The sequence below is a fragment of the Pelecanus crispus genome, unplaced genomic scaffold (assembly GCF_030463565.1).
Source record: "Pelecanus crispus isolate bPelCri1 unplaced genomic scaffold, bPelCri1.pri SCAFFOLD_237, whole genome shotgun sequence".
In the NCBI taxonomy this organism is placed as follows: Eukaryota; Metazoa; Chordata; class Aves; order Pelecaniformes; family Pelecanidae; genus Pelecanus; species Pelecanus crispus.
This window is the reverse complement of record NW_027461320.1, coordinates 6,899-28,040: the sequence shown is the minus strand read 5'-3', so window position 1 is coordinate 28,040 and position 21,142 is coordinate 6,899. Positions and strand designations below refer to the sequence as shown.

The following is a 21,142-nucleotide window of genomic DNA, read 5'->3' as shown; positions in this document are numbered from 1 at the left end:
CGCTTGCTTGCGTCATCACGGCGCGACGCCGAGAGCGGCCGCGCTGGAGGGAAGCGGGCAACGAGCGCGGCGGCGGCGCCCCCCGGCGGGCGGGCGGGCAAACAGCAGGCTCGGTCCTCCACGGGACCCCCCCTCCCCGCCCCCCCCAGGGGACAGGGACCCCGCGGGGGCCCCCGGCCCCCCGCACACACCAGGCTCAGCACCTCCTTGGAAGCCGCTTTATTGTGCCCCCTGCTCGGCCCCGCCGCCGGCCGGGGGTCCCGGGGGCAGCGGCGGGGGGGGGGGGCCCAGCCCTGCCCCATGGCGGGGGGCAGCGGCCCCTGGGCCCCCCCAGCCCCATGGCGGCGGCGCCCGCTCCCGGCCTCAGCTCCCCCCGTCGCCCTCGCTCACGGAGCGTTTGCGGGCCCCTGCGGGGAGGAGGGGGTGAGGGGAGGGGGCAACGGGGGGGGGGGGGGGAGGAGGAGGAGGGAGGGGATGAAGGGGAGGAGGAGGAGGGAGGGGACGAGGGGCAGGAGGAGGAAGGAAGGGGATGAGGGGAGGAGGAGGAGGGAGGGGATGAGGGGCAGGGGGAGGAGGGAGGGGACGAAGCGGGGGAGGAAGAAGGGGACGAAGGGGAGGAGGAAGAAGGGGACGAAGGGGAGGAGGAGGAGGAAGGGGACGAAGGGGGGGAGGAAGAAGGGGACGAAGGGGAGGAGGAGGAGGAGGAAGGGGATGAGGGGAGGAGGAGGAGGGAGGGGACGAGGGGCAGGAGGAGGAAGGAAGGGGATGAGGGGAGGAGGAGGAAGAAGGGGACGAGGGGAGGAGGAGGAGGAAGGGGGACGAAGGGGAGGAGGAGGAGGAGGAGGGAGGGGACGAGGGGCAGGAGGAGGAAGGAAGGGGATGAGGGGCAGGGGGAGGAGGGAGGGGACGAAGGGGGGGAGGAAGAAGGGGACGAAGGGGAGGAGGAGGAGGAGGAAGGGGATGAGGGGAGGAGGAGGAGGGAGGGGACGAGGGGCAGGAGGAGGAAGGAAGGGGACGAGGGGAGGAGGAGGAAGAAGGGACGAGGGGAGGAGGAGGAAGGAAGGGGACGAAGGGGAGGAGGAGGAGGAGGAGGGAGGGGACGAGGGGCAGGAGGAGGAAGGAAGGGGATGAGGGGAGGAGGAGGAAGAAGGGGACGAAGGGGGGGAGGAAGAAGGGGGGGAGGAGGAGGAGGAAGGGGACGAAGGGGGGGAGGAAGAAGGGGACGAAGGGGAGGAGGAGGAGGAGGAAGGGGATGAGGGGAGGAGGAGGAGGAGGAGGAAGGGGATGAGGGGAGGAGGAGGAGGGAGGGGACGAGGGGCAGGGGGGAGGAAGGAAGGGACGAAGGGCAGGGGGGAGGAAGGAAGGGGACGAGGGGAGGAGGAAGAGGAAGGGGATGAGGGGAGGAGGAGGAGGAAGGGGACGAGGGGCAGGAGGAAGAAGGAAGGGGACGAGGGGAGGAGGAAGAAGGGGACGAAGGGGAGGAGGAGGAGGAAGGGGACGAGGAGGAAGGAAGGGGACGAAGGGGGGGAGGAGGAAGAAGGGGACAAAGGGGAGGAGGAGGAGGGAGGGGACGAGGGGCAGGGGGAGGAAGGAAGGGGACGAAGGGGAGGAGGAGGAGGAAGGGGACGAGGGGCAGGGGGAGGAAGGAAGGGGACGAAGGGGAGGAGGAGGAGGAAGGGGATGAGGGGAGGAGGAGGAGGAAGGGGACGAGGGGCAGGAGGAGGAAGGAAGGGGACGAGGGGAGGAGGAAGAAGGGGACGAAGGGGAGGAGGAGGAGGAAGGGGATGAGGGGAGGAGGAAGAAGGGGACGAAGGGGAGGAGGAGGAGGAAGGGGATGAGGGGAGGAGGAGGAGGAAGGGGATGAGGGGAGGAAGGGGACGAAGGGGGGGAGGAGGAAGAAGGGGACGAAGGGGGGGAGGAGGAAGAAGGGGACGAAGGGGGGGAGGAGGAGGAAGGGGATGAAGGGGAGGAGGAGGAGGAAGGGGATGAAGGGGAGGAGGAGGAGGAAGGGGATGAGGGGAGGAGGAAGGGGATGAGGGGAGGAGGAGGAGGAAGGGGATGAGGGGAGGAGGAAGGGGATGAGGGGAGGAGGAAGAACGGGACGAAGGGCAGGAGGAGGAAGGGGATGAAGGCAATGAAGGCAAAAAGGAGGAGGAAGGGGACGAGGAAAGGGATGAAGGGGATGAAGGAGAGAAGGGAGGGGAGGAAGGGGAAGAGGAGGAAGGGGAAGAAGGGGAGAGGAAGGGGAAGAGGAAGGGGATGAGAGGCAGGAGGAGGAAGGGGATGAGAGGCAGGAGGAGGAGGAAGGGGTCAAGGGGCAGGAGGAGGAAGGGGAGGAAGGGGATGAAGGCGATGAAGGGGAAGAGGGGCAAGAGGAGGAAGGGGACGAGGAAGGGGACGAGGAAGGGGACGAGGGGCAGGAGGAGAAGGAAGGGGACAAGGGAAGGAGGAAGGGGTGGAAGGGGAAGAGGAGGAAGGGGATGAAGGGGAAGAGGAGGAAGAAGGGGATGAAGGGGAAGAGGAGGAGGAAGGGGATGAAGGGGAAGAGGAGGAGGAAGGGGATGAAGGGGAAGAGGAGGAGGAAGGGGATGAAGGGGATGAAGGGGAAGAGGAGGAGGAAGGGGATGAAGGGGATGAAGGGGAAGAGGAGGAAGGGGACGAGGGCAGGAGGAGGAGGAAGGGGAGGAAGGGGAGGAAGGGGATGAGGGCAGGAGGAGGAGGAAGGGGAGCAAGGGGAGGAAGAGGATGAAGGGGAGGAAGGGGACGAGGGCAGGAGGAGGAGGAAGGGGAGGAAGAGGATGAAGGGGAGGAAGGGGACGAGGGCAGGAGGAGGAGGAAGGGGAGGAAGAGGATGAAGGGGAGGAAGGGGGACGAGGGCAGGAGCCCCCGGCCCCGCGGTACCTGGCGGGGCAGGCGTCCCGCAGCGCCCTGGTGATGACGCCGCGGCGGAAGCAGAGCTCCACCAGCCGCGCCAGGAGGCCGTGGGCCAGCGGCACGTCCAGGCTGATGTCCCCCAGCTCCTCGTACACCCGCTGGAAGCCCTGCGCGGGGAGGGGGCCGGGGGGGACGCACCCCGCCAGCGGCGTCAGCCCGGGGCCCGGCTGCCCCCCCGGCACCCCCGCGCGCCCCGCGCTCACCCGGTTCATCTGGTCCAGCGTCACCAGCCCCGTCTCCCACAGCACCTTCAGCAGCGTCACCATCATGGCCACGGGCTCCTCCCCGGAGCCCTCCAGCACCATCACCACCGCCTGCGGGCAGCGGGCGTCAGCGGGGCCGCCGGCAGCCCCCCCCCCAAACCCCGGGACCCCCGGGACCCCTCACCTCGTACACCAGCTCGTGGTGGAAGTGGGGGACCTCCAGCTCCCGCAGGCACTGCTCGGCCTCCGACACCTCCCCGGAGAGCAGGTACTCGCGCAGCAGCAGGTTCATCTGCGGGGGAGGCGGCTGCGGCGGGGGCACGGGGACGGCACGGGGAGGGCACGGTGTGGGGACGGCACGGTGTGGGCACGGGGACGGCACGGTGTGGGGACGGCGGGGGCACAGGGACGGCACGGGGACAGCACGGGGATGGCACGGTGTGGGGACGGCGGGGGGCACGGGGATGGTACGGGGATGGCACAGGGACGGCACGGTGCAGGGACGGCGGGGGCACGGGGATGGCACAGGGATGGCACGGTGTGGGGATGGCACAGGGGCACAGTGTGGGGGCACGGGGACGGCATGGTGTGGGCATGGTGTGGGGGACGGCACGGGGGGCACAGGGATGGCACAGGGATGGCACGGTGGTGAGGACGGCACGGGGACGGCACGGGGATAACACAGGGATGGCATGGTGTGGGGACGGCACAGGGGCACGGTGTGGGGGCACGGGGACGGCATGGGGACGGCATGGTGTGGGGACAGCACGGGGGCACGGGGATGGCACAGGGATGGCATGGTGTGGGGACGGCACGGGGACGGCACGGTGTGGGGGACGGCACGGTGTGGGGACGGCACGGTGTGGGGACGGCACGGTGTGGGACGGCACAGGGATGGCACAGGGATGGCATGGTATGGGGACGGCGGGGGCACGGGGATGGTACGGGGACGGCACGGGGATGGCATGGTGTGGGGACGGCACGGTGTGGGGACGGTGGGGGCACGGGGACGGCACGGGGACGGCACGGTGTGGGGACAGCACGGGGGCACGGGGATGGCACAGGGACGGCACGGTGTGGGGACGGCACGGTGTGGGGACGGCGGGGGCACGGGGACGGCACGGGGACGGCACAGGGATGGCATGGTGTGGGGACGGCGGGGGCACGGGGACGGCACGGGGACAGCACAGGGATGGCACAGTGTGGGGACGGCACGGGGATGGCACGGGGATGGCATGGTGTGGGGACGGCACAGGGGCACGGTGTGGGGACAGCGGGGGCGTGGGGACAGGGACGGCACAGGGGGATGGCACGGGGGGATGGGGACGGCACAGGGGGACAGTGTGGGGGACACGGCGTGGTGACGACGGGGGCACACGGGTGGCGGGGGGACGGGGACAGCACGAGGACGTGGCATGGGGACGGCGGGGGTGTGGGGAAGGTGGGCATGGGGGGGACAGGGACAGCACAGGGGGATGGGGCTGGCACAGGGGGACAGGGCAGGGACACACCGTGGGGATGGCAGGGACGCGGGGACGGCACGGGGGGGACAGCCGGGGGTCCTGACGTGTGCACGGCACAGGGACGGCCGGGGGTTGCCGCTGCCCCAGGTGGGCTCGGGGACGTGGCCGGGGGGGGACGCCGTGGTTGGGGTCGCGTCCCCCAAGGGACCGTGGTGGGGGGGGGCGATCCCGACACGGGGGTGTGCAGGGACGACGGCCGGAGCAGGGGGGACGCGTCTGGGGGGCCAGGCAGGGCTGGGGGACGCGGCGCGGGACGCGGCCGGGCACCGACCTCCTTGACGAGGTGCTTGACGGGGCGCTGGCCGCCCCCCACGCCCCAGACATTGTCCAGCCGGTTGACGTCGCGCTTGATGCGGAGCAGGACGGCGGCGCGGTCCAGGGCGGGCCCTGCGGGAGAGGCGGGTGAGGGCGGCGGCGGCGGGCGGCGGCGGGGGGGCCGGGGCGTCCCGTACCTGGCGTGCTCGCAGTCCACGCGCCCCTTGTAGCGCTCCAGGAAGTCCAAGGGCAGCGCGTGGTCAGCCACCGCCCGGGCGATGAACTGGCCCAGCATCTGGGGACGGAGCCTCAGCGCCCGGACCCATCGCCCGCGCACGCCCCGCAGCTGCCGGGCATCCCCCGGCACGGCCACGGCATCCCCGGCACGGCTGTGTCCCCCAAAGCATCCCCCGGCACGGCCATGGCATCCCCCGGCACGGCTGTGTCCCCCAAAGCATCCCCTGGCACAACCATGGCATCCCTGGCACAGCCCACATCCCCCTCAGAGCATCCCCGGCACAGCCGCGGCCCCCGGCACAGCCATGTCCCCCAAAGCATCCCCTGGCACAACCATGGCATCCCTGGCACAGCCGCATCCCCTCAGAGCATCCCCGGCACAGCCGCGGCCCCCGGAGCATCCCCTGGCACAGCCACAGCCCCCGGCACAGCCATGTCCCTCAGAGCATCCCCGGCACGGCCACGGCCCCCGAGCATCCCCTGGCGCAGCCACAGCCCCCGGCACAGTGGTGTCCCTCAGAGCATCCCCCGGCACGGCCATGGCATCCCCGGCACAGCCGTGGCCCCCGGAGCATCCCCCGGCACAGCCATGGCCCCTGGAGCATCCCCCGGCACAGCCACAACCCCCGGCACAGCCATGTCCCCCAAAGCATCCCCCGGCACGGCCATGGCATCCCTGGCACAGCCACATCCCCTCAGAGCATCCCCGGCACAGCCGCGGCCCCCGGAGCATCCCCTGGCACAGCCACAGCCCCCGGCACAGCCGTGTCCCTCAGAGCATCCCCCGGCACGCCCACGGCCGTCGGAGCATCCCTGGCACAGCCACAGCCCCTGGCACAGCGGTGTCCCTCAGAGCATCCCCCAGTACAGCCATGGCATCCCCGGCACAGCCGTGGCCCCCGGAACATCCCCTGGCACAGCCACAGCCCCCGGCACAGCCATGTCCCTCAGACCATCCCCGGCACGCCCACGGCCGCTGGAGCATCCCCTGGCACAGCCACAGCCCCCGGCACAGCGGTGTCCCTCAGAGCATCCCCCGGCACAGCCATGGCATCCCTGGCACAGCCGCATCCCCTCAGAGCATCCCCGGCACAGCCACGGCCCCCGGAGCATCCCCGGCACAGCCGCGCCCCCCCGGCACGTCCCCGTCCCCGCTGGCACCTGGGGGGCCTCGGGGGTGTCGAGGATGAGGTCGGGCAGGTCCCGCAGCATCTTGTCGAAGGCCCAGGCGATGTCCTCGGGGGCGACGACGTGGCCCACCAGGTCGGAGAGCAGGCGGGAGGTCAGCTCGCGGTGGCTGGCCTTGCCCTCCAGCGCCAGGGCCACCGCCAGCGCCGGCACCGCGTGCCGCCGGCCGCCCAGGTTCAGCCCCCGCAGCAGCTCCTGCGCCCGGCACGTCACCCGCGGCCCCCCCGCTGCCGGGACCCCCCCTGCCCCAAGGGACCCCCTTCTCCCACCCCACACCAGCCCGGACCCCCAAAGGTCCCCACCGCCACGGGACCCCCCTCCTCAGAGGACCCTGACCCCCCCCGGGACCCCCCTGCCCCAAGGGACCCCCTTCTCCCGCCCCACACCAGCCCGGACCCCCCAAAGGTCCCCACCACCATGAGACCCCCTCCCCAGCGGATCCCGACCCCCCCAGGGACCCCCCTGCCCCAAGAGACCCCCTTCTCCCCACCCCACACCAGCCCGGACCCCCCAAAGGTCCCCACCGCCATGAGACCCCCTCCTCAGAGGACCCTGACCCCCCCCCCGGACCCCCCTGCCCCAAGGGACCCCCTTCTCCGCCCCACACCAGCCCGGACCCCCCAAATGTCCCCACCACCATGAGACCCCCTCCCCAGCGGATCCCGACCCCCCCGGGGGACCCCCCTGTCCCTAAGGGACCCCCTTCTCCCGCCCCACACCAGCCCGGACCCCCCAAAGGTCCCCACCACCATGAGACCCCCTCCCCAGCGGATCCCGACCCCCCCGGGGACCCCCTGTCCCTAAGGGACCCCCTTCTCCCGCCCCACACCAGCCCGGACCCCCCAAAGGTCCCCAACACCACGGGACCCCCACCTCAGAGGACCCTGACCCCCCCCGGGACCCCCCCTGTCCCTAAGGGACCCCCTTCTCCTGCCCCACACCAGCCCGGACCCCCCAAAGGTCCCCACCACCATGAGACCCCCTCCTCAGGGGGCCCTGACCCCCCCCCCGGGACCCCCCTGCCCCAAGGGACCCCCCTTCTCCCGCCCCACACCAGCCTGGACCCCCCAAAGGTCCCCACCACCATGAGACCCCCTCCCCGGGGGGCCCCGTCCCTTCCCAAGGGACCCCCACCCACCCCAGCCTGCCCTGTCCCCAAGGGTCTGTGTCACCGGGACCCCTGACCCATCCCAGGGACCCCCCCCTCCCCAGGGGACCCCGAGCCCCCCGGGGACACCCCCTGTCCCCACGGGACCCCCCTTCTCCCCACCCCACCCCCAACCTGGCCCCCCCAGCAGCCCCCACCACCACAGGACCCCCTCCCCAAAAGCCCCCCCCCCCCAGCAGCGGGCCCCATCCCCTCCCCCAGGGACCCCTCCCCATCCCCGTGGCTCCGCGTCACCGCGGGGCCCCCGGCCCCCCGCCACGCACCACGACCTCGCCGGTGTCGCCGTGCTCGAAGTACTCCAGCACGGTGGGCTGCACGTTCTGCTCCAGCTCCCCCTCCTCCAGCTCGGGCACCACGGTGGCGTAGACGGTGTCCCCCTGCGGCGAGCGCGCGATGCCGGCCCTGCCCGCGCCCCTGCCCGTGGGGCGGCCGGCGTGGGGCTGGGGGGCCGGCGGGGGGCCGGGGGGCCGTACCTGAGCCGCCTCGTCGTAGTTGGGGTCGCGGGCGTCGGGCTCCTGGTAGCCGTAGACCACGCCAGGGGCACCCCACACGCCCTTGCCCCCGGCACCGCCTGCACCGGGCATGGGGTGAGCGGGGGCTCGGCCGTGGGGGCACCGCGGTCCCAGCCCCATGGGGGAGAGGTGGGGTCGGGGGGGTCCCAGCCCCACAGGGGACGCAGAAGGGGTCCCAGCCCCACGGGGGAGCGGTGGGGTCACAGGGGTCCCAGCCCCATGGAGGATGCAGGAGGGGTCCCAGCCCCACAGAGGACAAGGAGGGGTCCCAGCCCCACGGAGGATGCAGGAGGGGTCCCAGCCCCACAGGGGTCCCAGCCCCACAGAGGACAAAGAGGGGTCCCAGCCCCACAGGGGTCCCAGCCCCACAGAGGACAAAGAGGGGTCCCAGCCCCACAGGGGTCCCAGCCCCACGGAGGACAAGGAGGGGTCCCAGCCCCACAGGGGTCCCAGCCCCACGGAGGACAAGGAGGGGTCCCAGCCCCACGGAGGATGCAGGAGGGGTCCCAGCCCCACAGAGGACAAGGAGGGGTCCCAGCCCCACGGAGGATGCAGGAGGGGTCCCAGCCCCACAGGGGTCCCAGCCCCACGGAGGACAAGGAGGGGTCCCAGCCCCACAGGGGTCCCAGCCCCACAGAGGACAAGGAGGGGTCCCAGCCCCACGGAGGATGCAGGAGGGGTCCCAGCCCCACAGGGGTCCCAGCCCCATGGAGGACAAGGAGGGGTCCCAGCCCCACAGAGGACAAGGAGGGGTCCCAGCCCCACGGAGGATGCAGGAGGGGTCCCAGCCCCACAGGGGTCCCAGCCCCATGGAGGACAAGGAGGGGTCCCAGCCCCACAGGGGTCCCAGCCCCACAGGGGACGCAGAAGGGGTCCCAGCCCCACGGAGGATGCAGGAGGGGTCCCAGCCCCACAGGGGTCCCAGCCCCATGGAGGACAAGGAGGGGTCCCAGCCCCACGGAGGACAAGGAGGGGTCCCAGCCCCATGGAGGATGCAGGAGGGGTCCCAGCCCCACAGGGGTCCCAGCCCCATGGAGGACAAGGAGGGGTCCCAGCCCCACAGGGGTCCCAGCCCCATGGAGGACAAGGAGGGGTCCCAGCCCCACAGAGGACAAGGAGGGGTCCCAGCCCCACGGAGGATGCAGGAGGGGTCCCAGCCCCACAGGGGTCCCAGCCCCATGGAGGACAAGGAGGGGTCCCAGCCCCACAGGGGGTCCCAGCCCCACAGGGGACGCAGAAGGGGTCCCAGCCCCACGGAGGATGCAGGAGGGGTCCCAGCCCCACAGGGGTCCCAGCCCCATGGAGGACAAGGAGGGGTCCCAGCCCCACGGAGGACAAGGAGGGGTCCCAGCCCCATGGAGGATGCAGGAGGGGTCCCAGCCCCACAGGGGTCCCAGCCCCATGGAGGACAAGGAGGGGTCCCCAGCCCCACAGGGGTCCCAGCCCCATGGAGGACAAGGAGGGGTCCCAGCCCCACAGGGGTCCCAGCCCCACGGAGGACAAGGAGGGGTCCCAGCCCCACAGGGGTCCCAGCCCCACAGAGGACAAGGAGGGGTCCCAGCCCCACAGGGGTCCCAGCCCCACAGAGGACAAGGAGGGGTCCCAGCCCCACAGGGGTCCCAGCCCCACAGAGGACAAGGAGGGGTCCCAGCCCCACAGGGGTCCCAGCCCCACAGAGGACAAGGAGGGGTCCCAGCCCCACAGGGGTCCCAGCCCCACAGAGGACAAGAAGGGGTCCCAGCCCCACGGAGGTCCCAGCCCCATGGAGGACGAGGAGGGGTCCCAGCCCCACGGGGGAGCAGTGGGGTCACGGGGGTCCCAGCCCCACGGAGGATGCAGGAAGGGTCCCAGCCCCACGGAGGATGCAGGAGGGGTGCCAGCCCCACAGGGGTCCCAGCCCCACAGAGCATGCAGAAGGGGTCCCAGCCCCACGGGGGAGCAGTGGGGTCACGGGGGTCCCAGCCCCACGGAGGATGCAGGACGGGTCCCAGCCCCACAGAGGACAAGGAGGGGTCCCAGCCCCACGGAGGATGCAGGAGGGGTCCCAGCCCCACGGAGGACAAGGAGGGGTCCCAGCCCCACAGGGGTCCCAGCCCCACAGAGGACAAGGAGGGGTCCCAGCCCCACAGGGGTCCCAGCCCCACAGAGGACAAGGAGGGGTCCCAGCCCCACAGGGGTCCCAGCCCCACAGAGGACAAGAAGGGGTCCCAGCCCCACGGAGGTCCCAGCCCCATGGAGGACAAGGAGGGGTCCCAGCCCCACGGGGGAGCAGTGGGGTCATGGGGGTCCCAGCCCCACGGAGGATGCAGGAAGGGTCCCAGCCCCACGGAGGATGCAGGAGGGGTGCCAGCCCCACAGGGGTCCCAGCCCCACAGAGCATGCAGAAGGGGTCCCAGCCCCACGGGGGAGCAGTGGGGTCACGGGGGTCCCAGCCCCACGGAGGATGCAGGACGGGTCCCAGCCCCACAGAGGACAAGGAGGGGTCCCAGCCCCACGGGGGGAGCAGTGGGGTCACGGGGGTCCCAGCCCCACGGAGGATGCAGGACGGGTCCCAGCCCCACAGAGGACAAGGAGGGGTCCCAGCCCCACGGAGGATGCAGGAGGGGTCCCAGCCCCATGGAGGACAAGGAGGGGTCCCAGCCCCACAGGGGTCCCAGCCCCACAGAGGACAAGGAGGGGTCCCAGCCCCACAGGGGTCCCAGCCCCACAGAGGACAAGGAGGGGTCCCAGCCCCACAGGGGTCCCAGCCCCACAGAGGACAAGAAGGGGTCCCAGCCCCACGGAGGTCCAGCCCCATGGAGGACAAGGAGGGGTCCCAGCCCCACGGGGGAGCAGTGGGGTCATGGGGGTCCCAGCCCCACGGAGGATGCAGGAAGGGTCCCAGCCCCACGGAGGATGCAGGAGGGGTGCCAGCCCCACAGGGGTCCCAGCCCCACAGAGCATGCAGAAGGGGTCCCAGCCCCACGGGGGAGCAAGTGGGGTCACGGGGGTCCCAGCCCCACGGAGGATGCAGGACGGGTCCCAGCCCCACAGAGGACAAGGAGGGGTCCCAGCCCCACGGAGGATGCAGGAGGGGTCCCAGCCCCACAGGGGTCCCAGCCCCACGGAGGATGCAGGAGGGGTCCCAGCCCCACAGGGGTCCCAGCCCCACGGAGGATGCAGGAGGGGTCCCAGCCCCACAGGGGTCCCAGCCCCACGGAGGACAAGGAGGGGTCCCAGCCCCACAGGGGTCCCAGCCCCACGGAGGACACAGGGGGTCCCGCGGGGCGCTGCCCCCCGCCGCCCCTCACCTTTCTTGGGCAGCCCGCGGCCCTTGCCCGTGCGGGGCCGGCGGTCGTGGGCCCGGCTCTTGGGGCTGCCGGGCTCGGGGGCCGGGCTCGGGACCCTCGCACAGCGACTCGCGGGCCGAGTCCCGGGACGACGCGCGCCGCAGCCGCCGCTTGGCCTTGGCCTTCAGCCGCGCCTCGTGCAGCAGCTTCTCCTGGGGGGTCCAGGCGCGGGGACCCCCGGCCCCCAGCAGCTCCTCGTCCCCGTCCTCCTCCTCCTCCTCCGCCGCCGCCGCCACCGCCGCGCCCGCCAGGCAGGGGCTCTGCGCACCACGGGCACCATCACCGCGATGGAGGCGGCCGCTGCCGGGACCCCCGTGGGACCCCCACCGCGTACCCCCAGCCTCCCCCAGGACCCCCCCCCAAAGTGTCCCCGGGACCCCCATGCACCCTCAGCCTCTCCCAGGACCCCCGTGTGCCCCTGGTCTCCCCCAGGACCCCCCCTCAAAGTGTCCCCGGGACCCCCGTGGGACCCCAGCCTCCCCCGGGACCCCCGTGGGACCCCCGCCATGCACCCCAGCCTCTCCCAGGACCCCCGTGTGCCCCTGGTCTGCCCCAGGACCCCCCCCCAAAGTGTCCCCGGGACCCCTATGGGACCCCAGCCTCCCCCAGGACCCCCATGGGACCCCCACCACGCACCTCCAGCCTCTCCTGGGACCCCCATGTGCCCCTGGTCTGCCCCAGGACCCCCACCAAGTGCCCCCAGGACCCTCGTGGGACCCCCACCATGCACCCTAAGCCTCTTCTGGGACTCCCCACTCCCCCAAACACCCGCAGGACCCCCATGGGACCCCAGCCTTCCCCAGGACCCCCGCCATGCAACCCCAGCCTCTCCCAGGACCCCCGTGTGCCCCCGGTCTCCTCCAGGAACCCCCCAAGTGTCCCCGGGACCCCCATGCACCCCCAGCCTCCCCCAGGACCCCCATGGAACCCCTGCCACGCACCTCCAGCCTCCTTCAGGACCCCCCCAAGTACCCCCAGGACCCCTGTGGAACCCCAGCCTCCCCCGGGACCCCCATGCGACCCCCACCACACACCCCAGCCTCCCCCAGACCCCCTCCAAATGTCCCCCGGGGCCCCCGTGGGACCCCCGCCATGCACCCCCAGCCTCTCCTGGGACCCCCATAGGACCCCCATGCACCCCCAGCCTCTCCCAGGACCCCTACCACGCACCCCAGCCTCCCTCGGGATCCCCCCAAATACCCCCAGGACCCCCCTGGGACCCCCGCCATGCACCCTCAGACTCTCCTGGGACCCCCGCCATGCGCCTCCAGCCTCTCTCAGGACCCCCCCAAATACCCCCGGGACCCCCATGGGACCCCCACGCACCCCCAGCCTCTCCCAGGACCCCCGTGTGCCCCTGGTCTGCCCCAGGACCCCCCCCCAAAGTGTCCCCGGGACCCCTATGGGACCCCAGCCTCCCCCAGGACCCCCATGGGACCCCCACCACGCACCTCCAGCCTCTCCTGGGACCCCCATGTGCCCCTGGTCTCCCCCAGGACCCCCACCAAGTGCCCCCGGGACCCCCGTGAGACCCCCACCATGCACCCCAAGCCTCTTCTGGGACTCCCCCAAGCACCCCCAGGACCCCCATGGGACCCCAGCCTTCCCCAGGACCCCCGCCACACACCTCCAGCCTCTCCCAGGACCCCCCGTGTGCCCCCGGTCTCCTCCAGGAACCCTCCCAAAGTGTCCCCGGGACCCCCATGGGACCCCAGTCTCCCCCGGGACCCCCGCCACGCACCCCAGCCTCCCCCAGACCCCCTCCAAGTGTCCCCCAGGGCCCCTGTGGAACCCCCATGGGACCCCCACCATGCACCCCCAGCCTCCCCCAGGACCTCCGTGGGACCCCCACCACGCACCTCCAGCCTCTCCTGGGACCCCATGTGCCCCTGGTCTCCCCCAGGACCCCCCCCCAAAGTGTCCCCGGGACCCCTATGGGACCCCAGCCTCCCCCGGGACCCCCGTGTGCCCCCGGTCTCCCCCAGGACCCCCCCCCCCCAAGTGCCGCCGGGACCCCCACCACGCACCCCCAGCCTCTCCCGAGACCCCCATGGGACCCCCACCACGCACCCCCCAGCCTCCCCCGAGACCACCCGGGACCCCCACCACGCACCCCCAGCCTCCCCCGAGACCCCCGTGTGCCCCCGGTCTCCCCCACGACCCCCGTGGGACCCCCACCACGCACCCGAGACCACCCCGGGACCCCCACCACGCACTCCCAGCCTCCCCCGAGACCCCCGTGTGCCCCCGGTCTCCCCCACGACCCCCGTGGGACCCCCACCACGCACCCGAGACCACCCGGGACCCCCACCACGCACTCCCAGCCTCTCCCGGGACCCCCGTGTGCCCCCGGTCTCCCCCAGGACCCCCCCCAAGTGCTGTCGGGCCCCCCGTGGGACCCCCATACCCCCCCCCAAGCACCCCCGGGGACCCCCCCCCCACCCCCGGTGCCGGCCCTTGCCGTGGCGAAGGGGACGCGGTCGGCGGGGGCGGCCATGGCGGGGGGCACCGGCACCGGGACCGGGACCGGGACCGGGAAGGGGAGCTCGGCTCGGCCCGACCCCGCCCCGCGGCGGAAGTGACCGGAGGGCGACGGCATCATGGGAGCCGTAGTCACACCGGGGGCTCCGGTAGCCCAGCGGTGGCTCCGGTAGCCCACTGGCCCCCGACCCCCTTTCCCCGGGCCACCGGGCTTCGGCGGTCGCCGAAGCCGGTGGCCCGGGGAAAGGGGGTCGGGGGGGGTCGGGGGGTCCGGGCAGAGCCCACCCCACCGGGAACCGAGCCCGGTTAAAGCGGGCGCAGGCAGCAGCCCCCCCAAACCCCCCCCAAAACCCCACGACAGCCACAGGGACAGACACGGGGACACGGGGACAGACACCGGGACACCGGCCGAGCCCCCGGCAGCCGCTTTATTGCCGCCGCGCGTCAGGCTTCGTGGCCGTCGCCCACGCAAGCCAAACCCGGCACGCGCCAACGCCGGGCCCGGTGCAGCCGCAGCGCCAGCCATTGCTGTTGGTTGCCCGATAAATAGGATTCCGGCGCGCCGTTCCGCGACCGCGCCGGCGTTTCGGCACCGGGGAGGGACGGCGGGGGCCCAGCTGCCGCGGGCAGGGTCTCCACGCCGCGCAGGTTGCCCGCGCCCGGTTCCCGGGCGCCGTTATCCGAACCTGGCCGGGGAGAGGAGATGGGAGTCAGGGGGGCGAGCGCCCGGCCGCACCGGCCATCCCACCGGCCACAGACGTGGCTCTCGGTGCCGCCGGGGAGCCGGCACGGCGGGGCGGCCGAGCGTGGTGCGGCAAGCGGGACCGCCGGTGCCACCGGCATGGCGGGGCGGCCGAGCGTGGCGCGGCAAGCGGGACCGCCGGTGCCGCCGGCACTCACAGCAGCGGCGCAGGGGGTGCCAGGGGCGGGGGGCCGCGGCGGGCCGCCCCGCCGGGCTGCTGCAGGAGGCAGAGGATGGCCCCGTCCATCTGCTGGAAGACGCGCAGGGAGAGCAGGCGCTGCCGCGTTTCGGGGGCCAGCCCGTAGCGCTCCGAGCCCACCAGCTCCCGCACCAGCTCGAAGTCCTGCCGCAGCTGCAAGGCTCCCTGCAGGCTGGGGGGGCACCGCCGGCGGCTCAGCCCGGACGCCCCGGTGCTACCGGCGCCGCCGCCGCCGCCGCGCGCGCTACCTGAACTTGATGCGCCGGGCCAGGATGTGATCCATCCAGGCCTCCAGGAACGCCGTGGTCACCCGGGCCAGGGCGGGCGCCTGGGCGTCGCGGGGCAGGAGCCGGGCGCCCTGCAGCACCTGGCCCAGCACCGCCTGCGCCGCCGCCGCCGCGTAGGCGCTGGGGGAGCTGGGCAGCTCTGCGGGGGAGACGAGACGAAATGAAACCCGCTCGGCACCGCCCGCGGCGCTGCCCCCGGCACCCACCGGCCCCTACCCACCCGCGCGGAGGCCGAGCCTCCAGTGCTTGCCCAGCGGCATGGTCTGGTCGAAGATCTGCGCCGACAGCCGCTTGCAGTCGGCGGAGAACATCCGCAGCACCTCGCCCGAAAAGAGCTGGGGGGCAGAGCGGGGGGAGCCGGGGTGGCACGGGGGTCCCCCGGCACCCTGCGGCTCCCCCGGCACCCTGCGGCTCCCCCGGCCGCGCCCAGCCGGAGCGGGACCACCGGCTGCCTACCCGGCGCGGGTCCGGCCGGCTGCCGGAGGTCCCGGCCGCGGCAGCGGGGCCGTACCTGGATGCTGGCGGCCACGGAGCGGATCTGCTGGCACAGCTGGCGCTCCCGGTGCGACGCCGGGGCGGGGGGCGGCTGCGGGGCGGCGTCCCCGGGCTCCGGGAAGGCCCCGCTCAGCAGCAGCACCAGGCTCTCCGTCTCCGTCGCCAGCAGCTGCAGGCGAGAGGGCGAGAGGAGTCCTGCCCAGCCCCACAGCCAGCCCCACAGCCAGCCCCACAGCCAGCCCCAGAGCCAATCCACAGCCCCACAACCAAACCCCAGCCCCACAGCCAGCCCCACAGCCAGCCCCAGCCCCACAGCCAGCCCCACAGCCAGCCCCACAGCCAAACCACAGCCCCACAACCAAACCCCAGCCCCACAGCCAGCCCCACAGCCAACTCCAGCCCCACAGCCAGCCCCACAGCCAGCCCCACGGCCAACTCCAGCCCCACAGCCAGCCCACAGCCAGCCCCACAGCAAGTCCCCAGCCCCACAGCTAGTCCCCAGCCCCACAGCCAGCCCCACAGCAAGTTCCCAGCCCCACAGCCAGCACCACAGCCAGCCCCACAGCAAGTCCCCAGCCCCCCAGCTAGTCCCCAGCCCCACAGCCAGCCCCACAGCAAGTTCCCAGCCCCACAGCCAGCACCACAGCCAGCCCCACAGCAAGTCCCCAGCCCACAGCTAGTCCCACAGCTACTCCCCAGCCCCACAGCAAGTCCCCAGCCCCACAGCCAGCCCCTGGCCAGCCCCACAGCTAGTCCCCAGCCCCACAGCCAGCACCACAGCAAGTCCCCAGCCCCACAGCCAGCCCCACAGCTAGCCCCCAGCCCCACAGCTACTCCCCAGCCCCACAGCAAGTCCCCAGCCCCCCAGCCAGCCCCACAGCTAGTCCCCAGCCCCACAGCCAGCACCACAGCTAGCCCCTGGCCAGCCCCACAGCAAGTCCCCAGCCCCACAGCCAGCACCACAGCAAGTCCCCAGCCCCACAGCCAGCTCCACAGCTACTCCCCAGCCCCACAGCAAGTCCCCAGCCCCACAGCCAGCCCCACAGCTACTCCCCAGCCCCACAGCTAGTCCCCAGCCCCACAGCCAGCCCCACAGCCAGCCCCTGGCCAGCCCCACAGCTAGTCCCCAGCCCCACAGCCAGCCCCACAGCAAGTCCCCAGCCCCACAGCCAGCCCCACAGCCAGTCCCCAGCCCCCCAGCCAGCCCCAGCCCCCCAGCCCGGCCTCGGCAGGGAGGGGGCTGACCCGGCGGGGCAGGGCCCAGCCCCACGCGTGGGTCCCCCGTCCCCCGCGCACCTGCAGGTCCCCCTGGGGCGACGAGCAGGAACTGGGGCAGGGCCCAGGCGGCCAGGTAGCGGCAGGCCCTGCCCCTCAGCCAGGCGCGGGCGGCGTGCGCCGTGGCCAGGCAGCACCCCAGCACCTGCAGGCGCGGGCAGGGGGGGCGGCCGGGGGGCGGCGGGGGCCGGGGCTCAGCCCGGAGGGGACCCCCGGGGGCCCCGCTCGCCGGGCAGCGGCCGCAGGCAGCGCAGGGCGAAGGCCAGGGCCGGGTAGAGCCGCTGCAGGCAGCGCGCCGTCCTGCTGCGCGCCGGCCCCGCCGCCGGCTCCCCCGAGCACGTGTCGGAGAGCGCCGAGCCCAGGGCGCGGGCGAAGTCTGCGGGGCGGGGGGGCAACCGGTCAGCGGCCCCCGCAACCGGCCGCCCGCCCCGCCCGCCGGCACCCGGCGGCCCCTACCTCCGTCCCAGCCGCGGAGCGCGGCGCGGCACAGCAGGCGCAGGCAGAGCCGCCCCAGCTCCTCCTCGCACTCCCGGGGGACGCCGGCTGCGGGGGGGACGGGGCGTGAGGGCCGGCGCACCCCGCGGCGGCGCCGGCGGGGACCGCGGCGTCGCCCCGGCCCCCCGCTTACCCCGGGCGAGAGCGCGGCTCAGCTCCACCACGGCAGCCGCCATCCTGCCCGCCCCGCGGTGCGGCAGCCCCAGGCGGTGCTCCAGCGCGGCGGCGACGGCCCGCCCAAAAGAGCCGGCGGTACCGGGAGTGCAGGGCCTCAGCCGCCGGCGCGCGGGAGGCGTCCAGCCACCGCACCGACTTCCAGCCGGGATCGCTCGGCTTGCCCGGGCCGGCCGCCGGTGGCTCCGGGGTCTCCGCCGCCGGCACCGGCTTCTCCTGCTTGGGCCCGTGGAGGACGGGGTGCCAGAGGCTGTCGGCGGAGGCCACCAGCACCCGCAGGATGAGCCCCACCAGCTCCTCGTCCTCCCCGCACAGCGCCCGCAGCTCCCCAGCAAGGCCCGCCGGCTCCTCCCGTCCGGAAGGTTCCGCCACCACCGCGGTGCCGCGCTCCGGTGGCCAAGGCACCGCCGCGTCCTCCCAGCGGACGCGTTCCGCCCCGCCGCCCCCGTCCCGCGGCCGCAGGAGGGGCCGGAGCCGCTCGGCTGCCAGCCGGCCCCGCTCGGCCGCCAGCACCCCCAGCACCCTGCCCGCGGGGAAGGCGCCGGGCTGGTGCGCGGCGGCCCCGTGGCAGCCGGCGCCGCCGGCGGCGGGCGCGCGGCGATGCCCAGCTCCAGCTCCAGGTCGCCCACCGCCTGGTTGTAGATCTCCAGGCCCTGGAAGAGATCGGAGAGCAGCGCCGGGGCCGGGGCGTCGCCGTCGGTGCCGGCCCGCGCCAGCGCCCGCAGCCGCGCCTCGGCGTGGCGCTCGGCCAGCCGGGCGGCGTGCAGCGCCGGCAGCAGCAGCGCCCGCCGCATCTGCGCCACCGACTCGTGCCGGCGCAGCAGCAGCGGCCGCAGCCACGGGTCGCCGCGCATCCGCCGCCGCAGCCCGCTCCAGTGGCCGGCGTGCGTCCGCAGCTCCCGGCAGAGCTCCCGCAGCGGCCGGGCGGACGCCGGATCCCTCGCCGGCGGCTCCGGCCGCTCCGCCGACGCCAGGAGCCGGCGGACGAAGTCGGAGGAGGCCTTCAGGCGGCGGCTGTAGTCGCGGGCGAGGCGGAGGTGGTGGCGGTGCTGCAGCAGGGCGTGCAGGGCTGCGCCGCGCTCGGCCACGCGCGGGTGGACGGGGTGGTGGGAGAAGGCGGCGGCGGCGTCGCCGGGCTGGGGCCGCACGTGGCCGCGGAAGGTCTCGGTGCGGGGGTCCTCCCAGACGCAGAGGCAGCGGCGCAGCCCCGGGAAGCTCCGCTCCAGCGCGGCGGCGAGGGCGGGCGCCTCCTCCTCCTCCTCCTCCTCCTCCTCCTCGTCCTCGTCCTCGTCCTCGTCCTCGCCGCCGGCGTCGCCGCGCTCGCGGGGCCGCGGGGGCAGCAGGCGCCGCAGGCCGGGGCCGACGCAGCTGCGCAGCGCGGCCTCCGCCTTCTGCAGGGAGCGGGCCAGGCCCCCCCGGGAGCTGCCGCCTGCGGGGGCGCGGACCCTCGCGGGGGGCAACGGCGGGGAGCGGCCCCCGCCCCCCCCCCGCCCCCGGTGCCGAGCCCCGCGGCCCCCGTGGGCATCTGGGGAGCCCCCGGGACCCCCCAGGGATCCCCCCCCGGGATCCCCCGCGGGCCATGGGGGGCTCTGCCCCGCCCCGCCCCGCCGCGCCCCTCACCTGGCTCCGTGGGGGCCCCGCGGGCGGGCCGCAGCAGGAGGAGGAGGAGGCCGCTCGGCCCGGCGCCATCGCCCGCCCCCACCTGCGGGGCCGCGGGGGGTCAGGGGCCGGGGGGCGCGGGGAGGGGCGGGGCTACGGGCGAGGGGCGGGGCTACGGGCGAGGGGCGGGGATAGCGGGGAGGGGCGGGGATAGCGGGGAGGGGCGGGGCTACGGGCGAGGGGCGGGGCTACGGGCGAGGGGACAGGGATGGCAGAGAGGGGGCGTGGCTACAGACGGGGGCGGGGGTAGCAGGGAGGGGCGGGGCTATGGGTGAGGGGCGGGGATAGCGGGGAGGGGCGGGGCTACAGGCGAGGGGCGGGGATAGCAGGGAGGGGGCGGGGCAACGGGCGAGGGGCGGGGATAGCGGGGAGGGGCGGGGATAGTGGGGAGGGGCGGGGATAGCGGGGAGGGGCGGGGCTACGGGCGAGGGGCGGGGATAGCGGGGAGGGGGCGGGGCTACGGGGAAGGGGGCGGGGGATAGCGGGAGGGGCGGGGCTACGGGCGAGGGGGCGGGGGATAGCGGGGGGCGGGGGATAGCGGGGAGGGGCAGGGATAGCGGGGAGGGGCGGGGCTACGGGCGAGGGGGCGGGGATAGTGGGGGCGGGGCTAGCGGGGAGGGGCGGGGCTATGGGCGAGGGGGCGGGGATAGCGGGGGGCGGGGATAGCGGGGAGGGGCGGGGATAGCGGGGAGGGGGCGGGGCTACGGGCGAGGGGCGGGGATAGCGGGGAGGGGCGGGGCTACGGGCGAGGGGCGGGGCTACGGGCGAGGGGGCGGGGATAGTGGGGGCGGGGCTAGCGGGGAGGGGCGGGGCTATGGGCGAGGGGGCGGGGATAGCGGGGAGGGGCGGGGCTACGGGCGAGGGGCGGGGCTACGGGCGAGGGGCGGGGATAGCGGGGAGGGGCGGGGATAGCGGGGAGGGGCGGGGATAGCGGGGAGGGGCGGGGCTACGGGCGAGGGGACAGGGATGGCAGAGAGGGGGCGTGGCTACAGACGGGGGCGGGGGTAGCAGGGAGGGGCGGGGCTATGGGTGAGGGAGCGGGGCTACCAGCGAGGGGCGTGGCTACGGGGCGAGGGGGCGGGGCTCCGGGCGAGAGGGCGGGGCTCCGGGCGAGGGGCGGGGCTCCGGGCGAGGGGGCGGGGATAGCGTGGAGGGAGCGGGGATAGCGGGGAGGGGCGTGTTTACGAGCGAGGGGCGTGGCTACGGGCGAGGGGGCGGGGATATCTGTGACGGCGCGGCTATGGGCGTGGCTACGGGCGAGGGGCGTGGCTACGAGGGAGGGGGCGGGGCTACAGAGGATATGCAGAGCTGCCGCGGAGGGGGCGTGGCTAAGGAGGAGGGGGCGTGGCTCGAGAAGATGCCGCTGCCAACGCGGAGCGCCCCCTGCGCCAGACCACGCCCCCCCAGTCCCAGACCACGCCCCCAGTCCCAGACCACGCCCCCTCCCGGGGCTCGGGGGCCGTTGCCATGGTGACGCCGGCAGCGGCTCGGGCCGGGGGAGTCCCCGGGGTGTCCCCGGGGTGCGCGCGGCGGGGCCGTCCCCCGGGGGTGCCCCCCGCCCGCTCGGGGCCTCACCTGCAGGCAGGGCTCCCCGCCGCGACGCTCAGGGCCGCCGTCCTCCATGCCGGGCCCTCCCCGGGGGCGGCGGGAGCAAATAGGCTTAGGCCGCGGCAGCGCGAATGCCGAGGGGCGGGCAGGGCTGATCCGCCGGGAGGGCAGGCGCCGCGGGGCCCGGCAGAGGGGGGTCCTGAGCGGCGGGCGGCGGCCGGGCCCCCGCCTTGCGGGGAGGCGGGAGGGGACGCGGAGCCCCGGGCCTGCGCGGCGCGGGCCTTGCGGGCCGCCGTCCTGCCCGCACCCAAGATGGCGGCAGGGCAGCCTCAGCCGGCGTCGCGCCCCACTTCCGCTCCGCCTGTGCCCCACTTCCGGTCCACCCCCAGCGCCTCACTTCCGGTCCGCTCCGCGCCTCACTTCCGGTCCGCCCCGAGT

General features: G+C 74.7%; 2 protein-coding genes across 2 annotated transcripts; both read right to left on the bottom strand.

Annotated features, from left to right (window-relative positions):
* Positions 1-363: 363 nt before the first annotated feature.
* On the bottom strand, positions 364-13,846 carry LOC142596926 (programmed cell death protein 4-like). Its single transcript, XM_075727379.1, is given in 11 exon segments — positions 364-407; positions 2,897-3,041; positions 3,138-3,248; positions 3,322-3,429; positions 4,932-5,210; positions 6,314-6,535; positions 7,772-7,885; positions 7,982-8,079; positions 11,311-11,389; positions 11,391-11,609; positions 13,811-13,846. Coding segments are annotated over 11 exon segments (1,455 nt in total).
* Positions 13,847-14,274: 428 nt separating this feature from the next.
* Positions 14,275-20,779, bottom strand: CCDC142 (coiled-coil domain containing 142). The gene is given in 14 exon segments (XM_075727378.1): positions 14,275-14,516; positions 14,783-14,943; positions 15,020-15,197; positions 15,279-15,393; positions 15,570-15,722; positions 16,850-16,864; positions 16,866-17,020; positions 17,058-17,204; positions 17,285-17,371; positions 17,457-17,559; positions 17,561-18,043; positions 18,076-18,926; positions 19,118-19,199; positions 20,732-20,779. Coding segments are annotated over 14 exon segments (2,820 nt in total).
* Between the last annotated feature and the right edge of the window lie 363 nt (positions 20,780-21,142).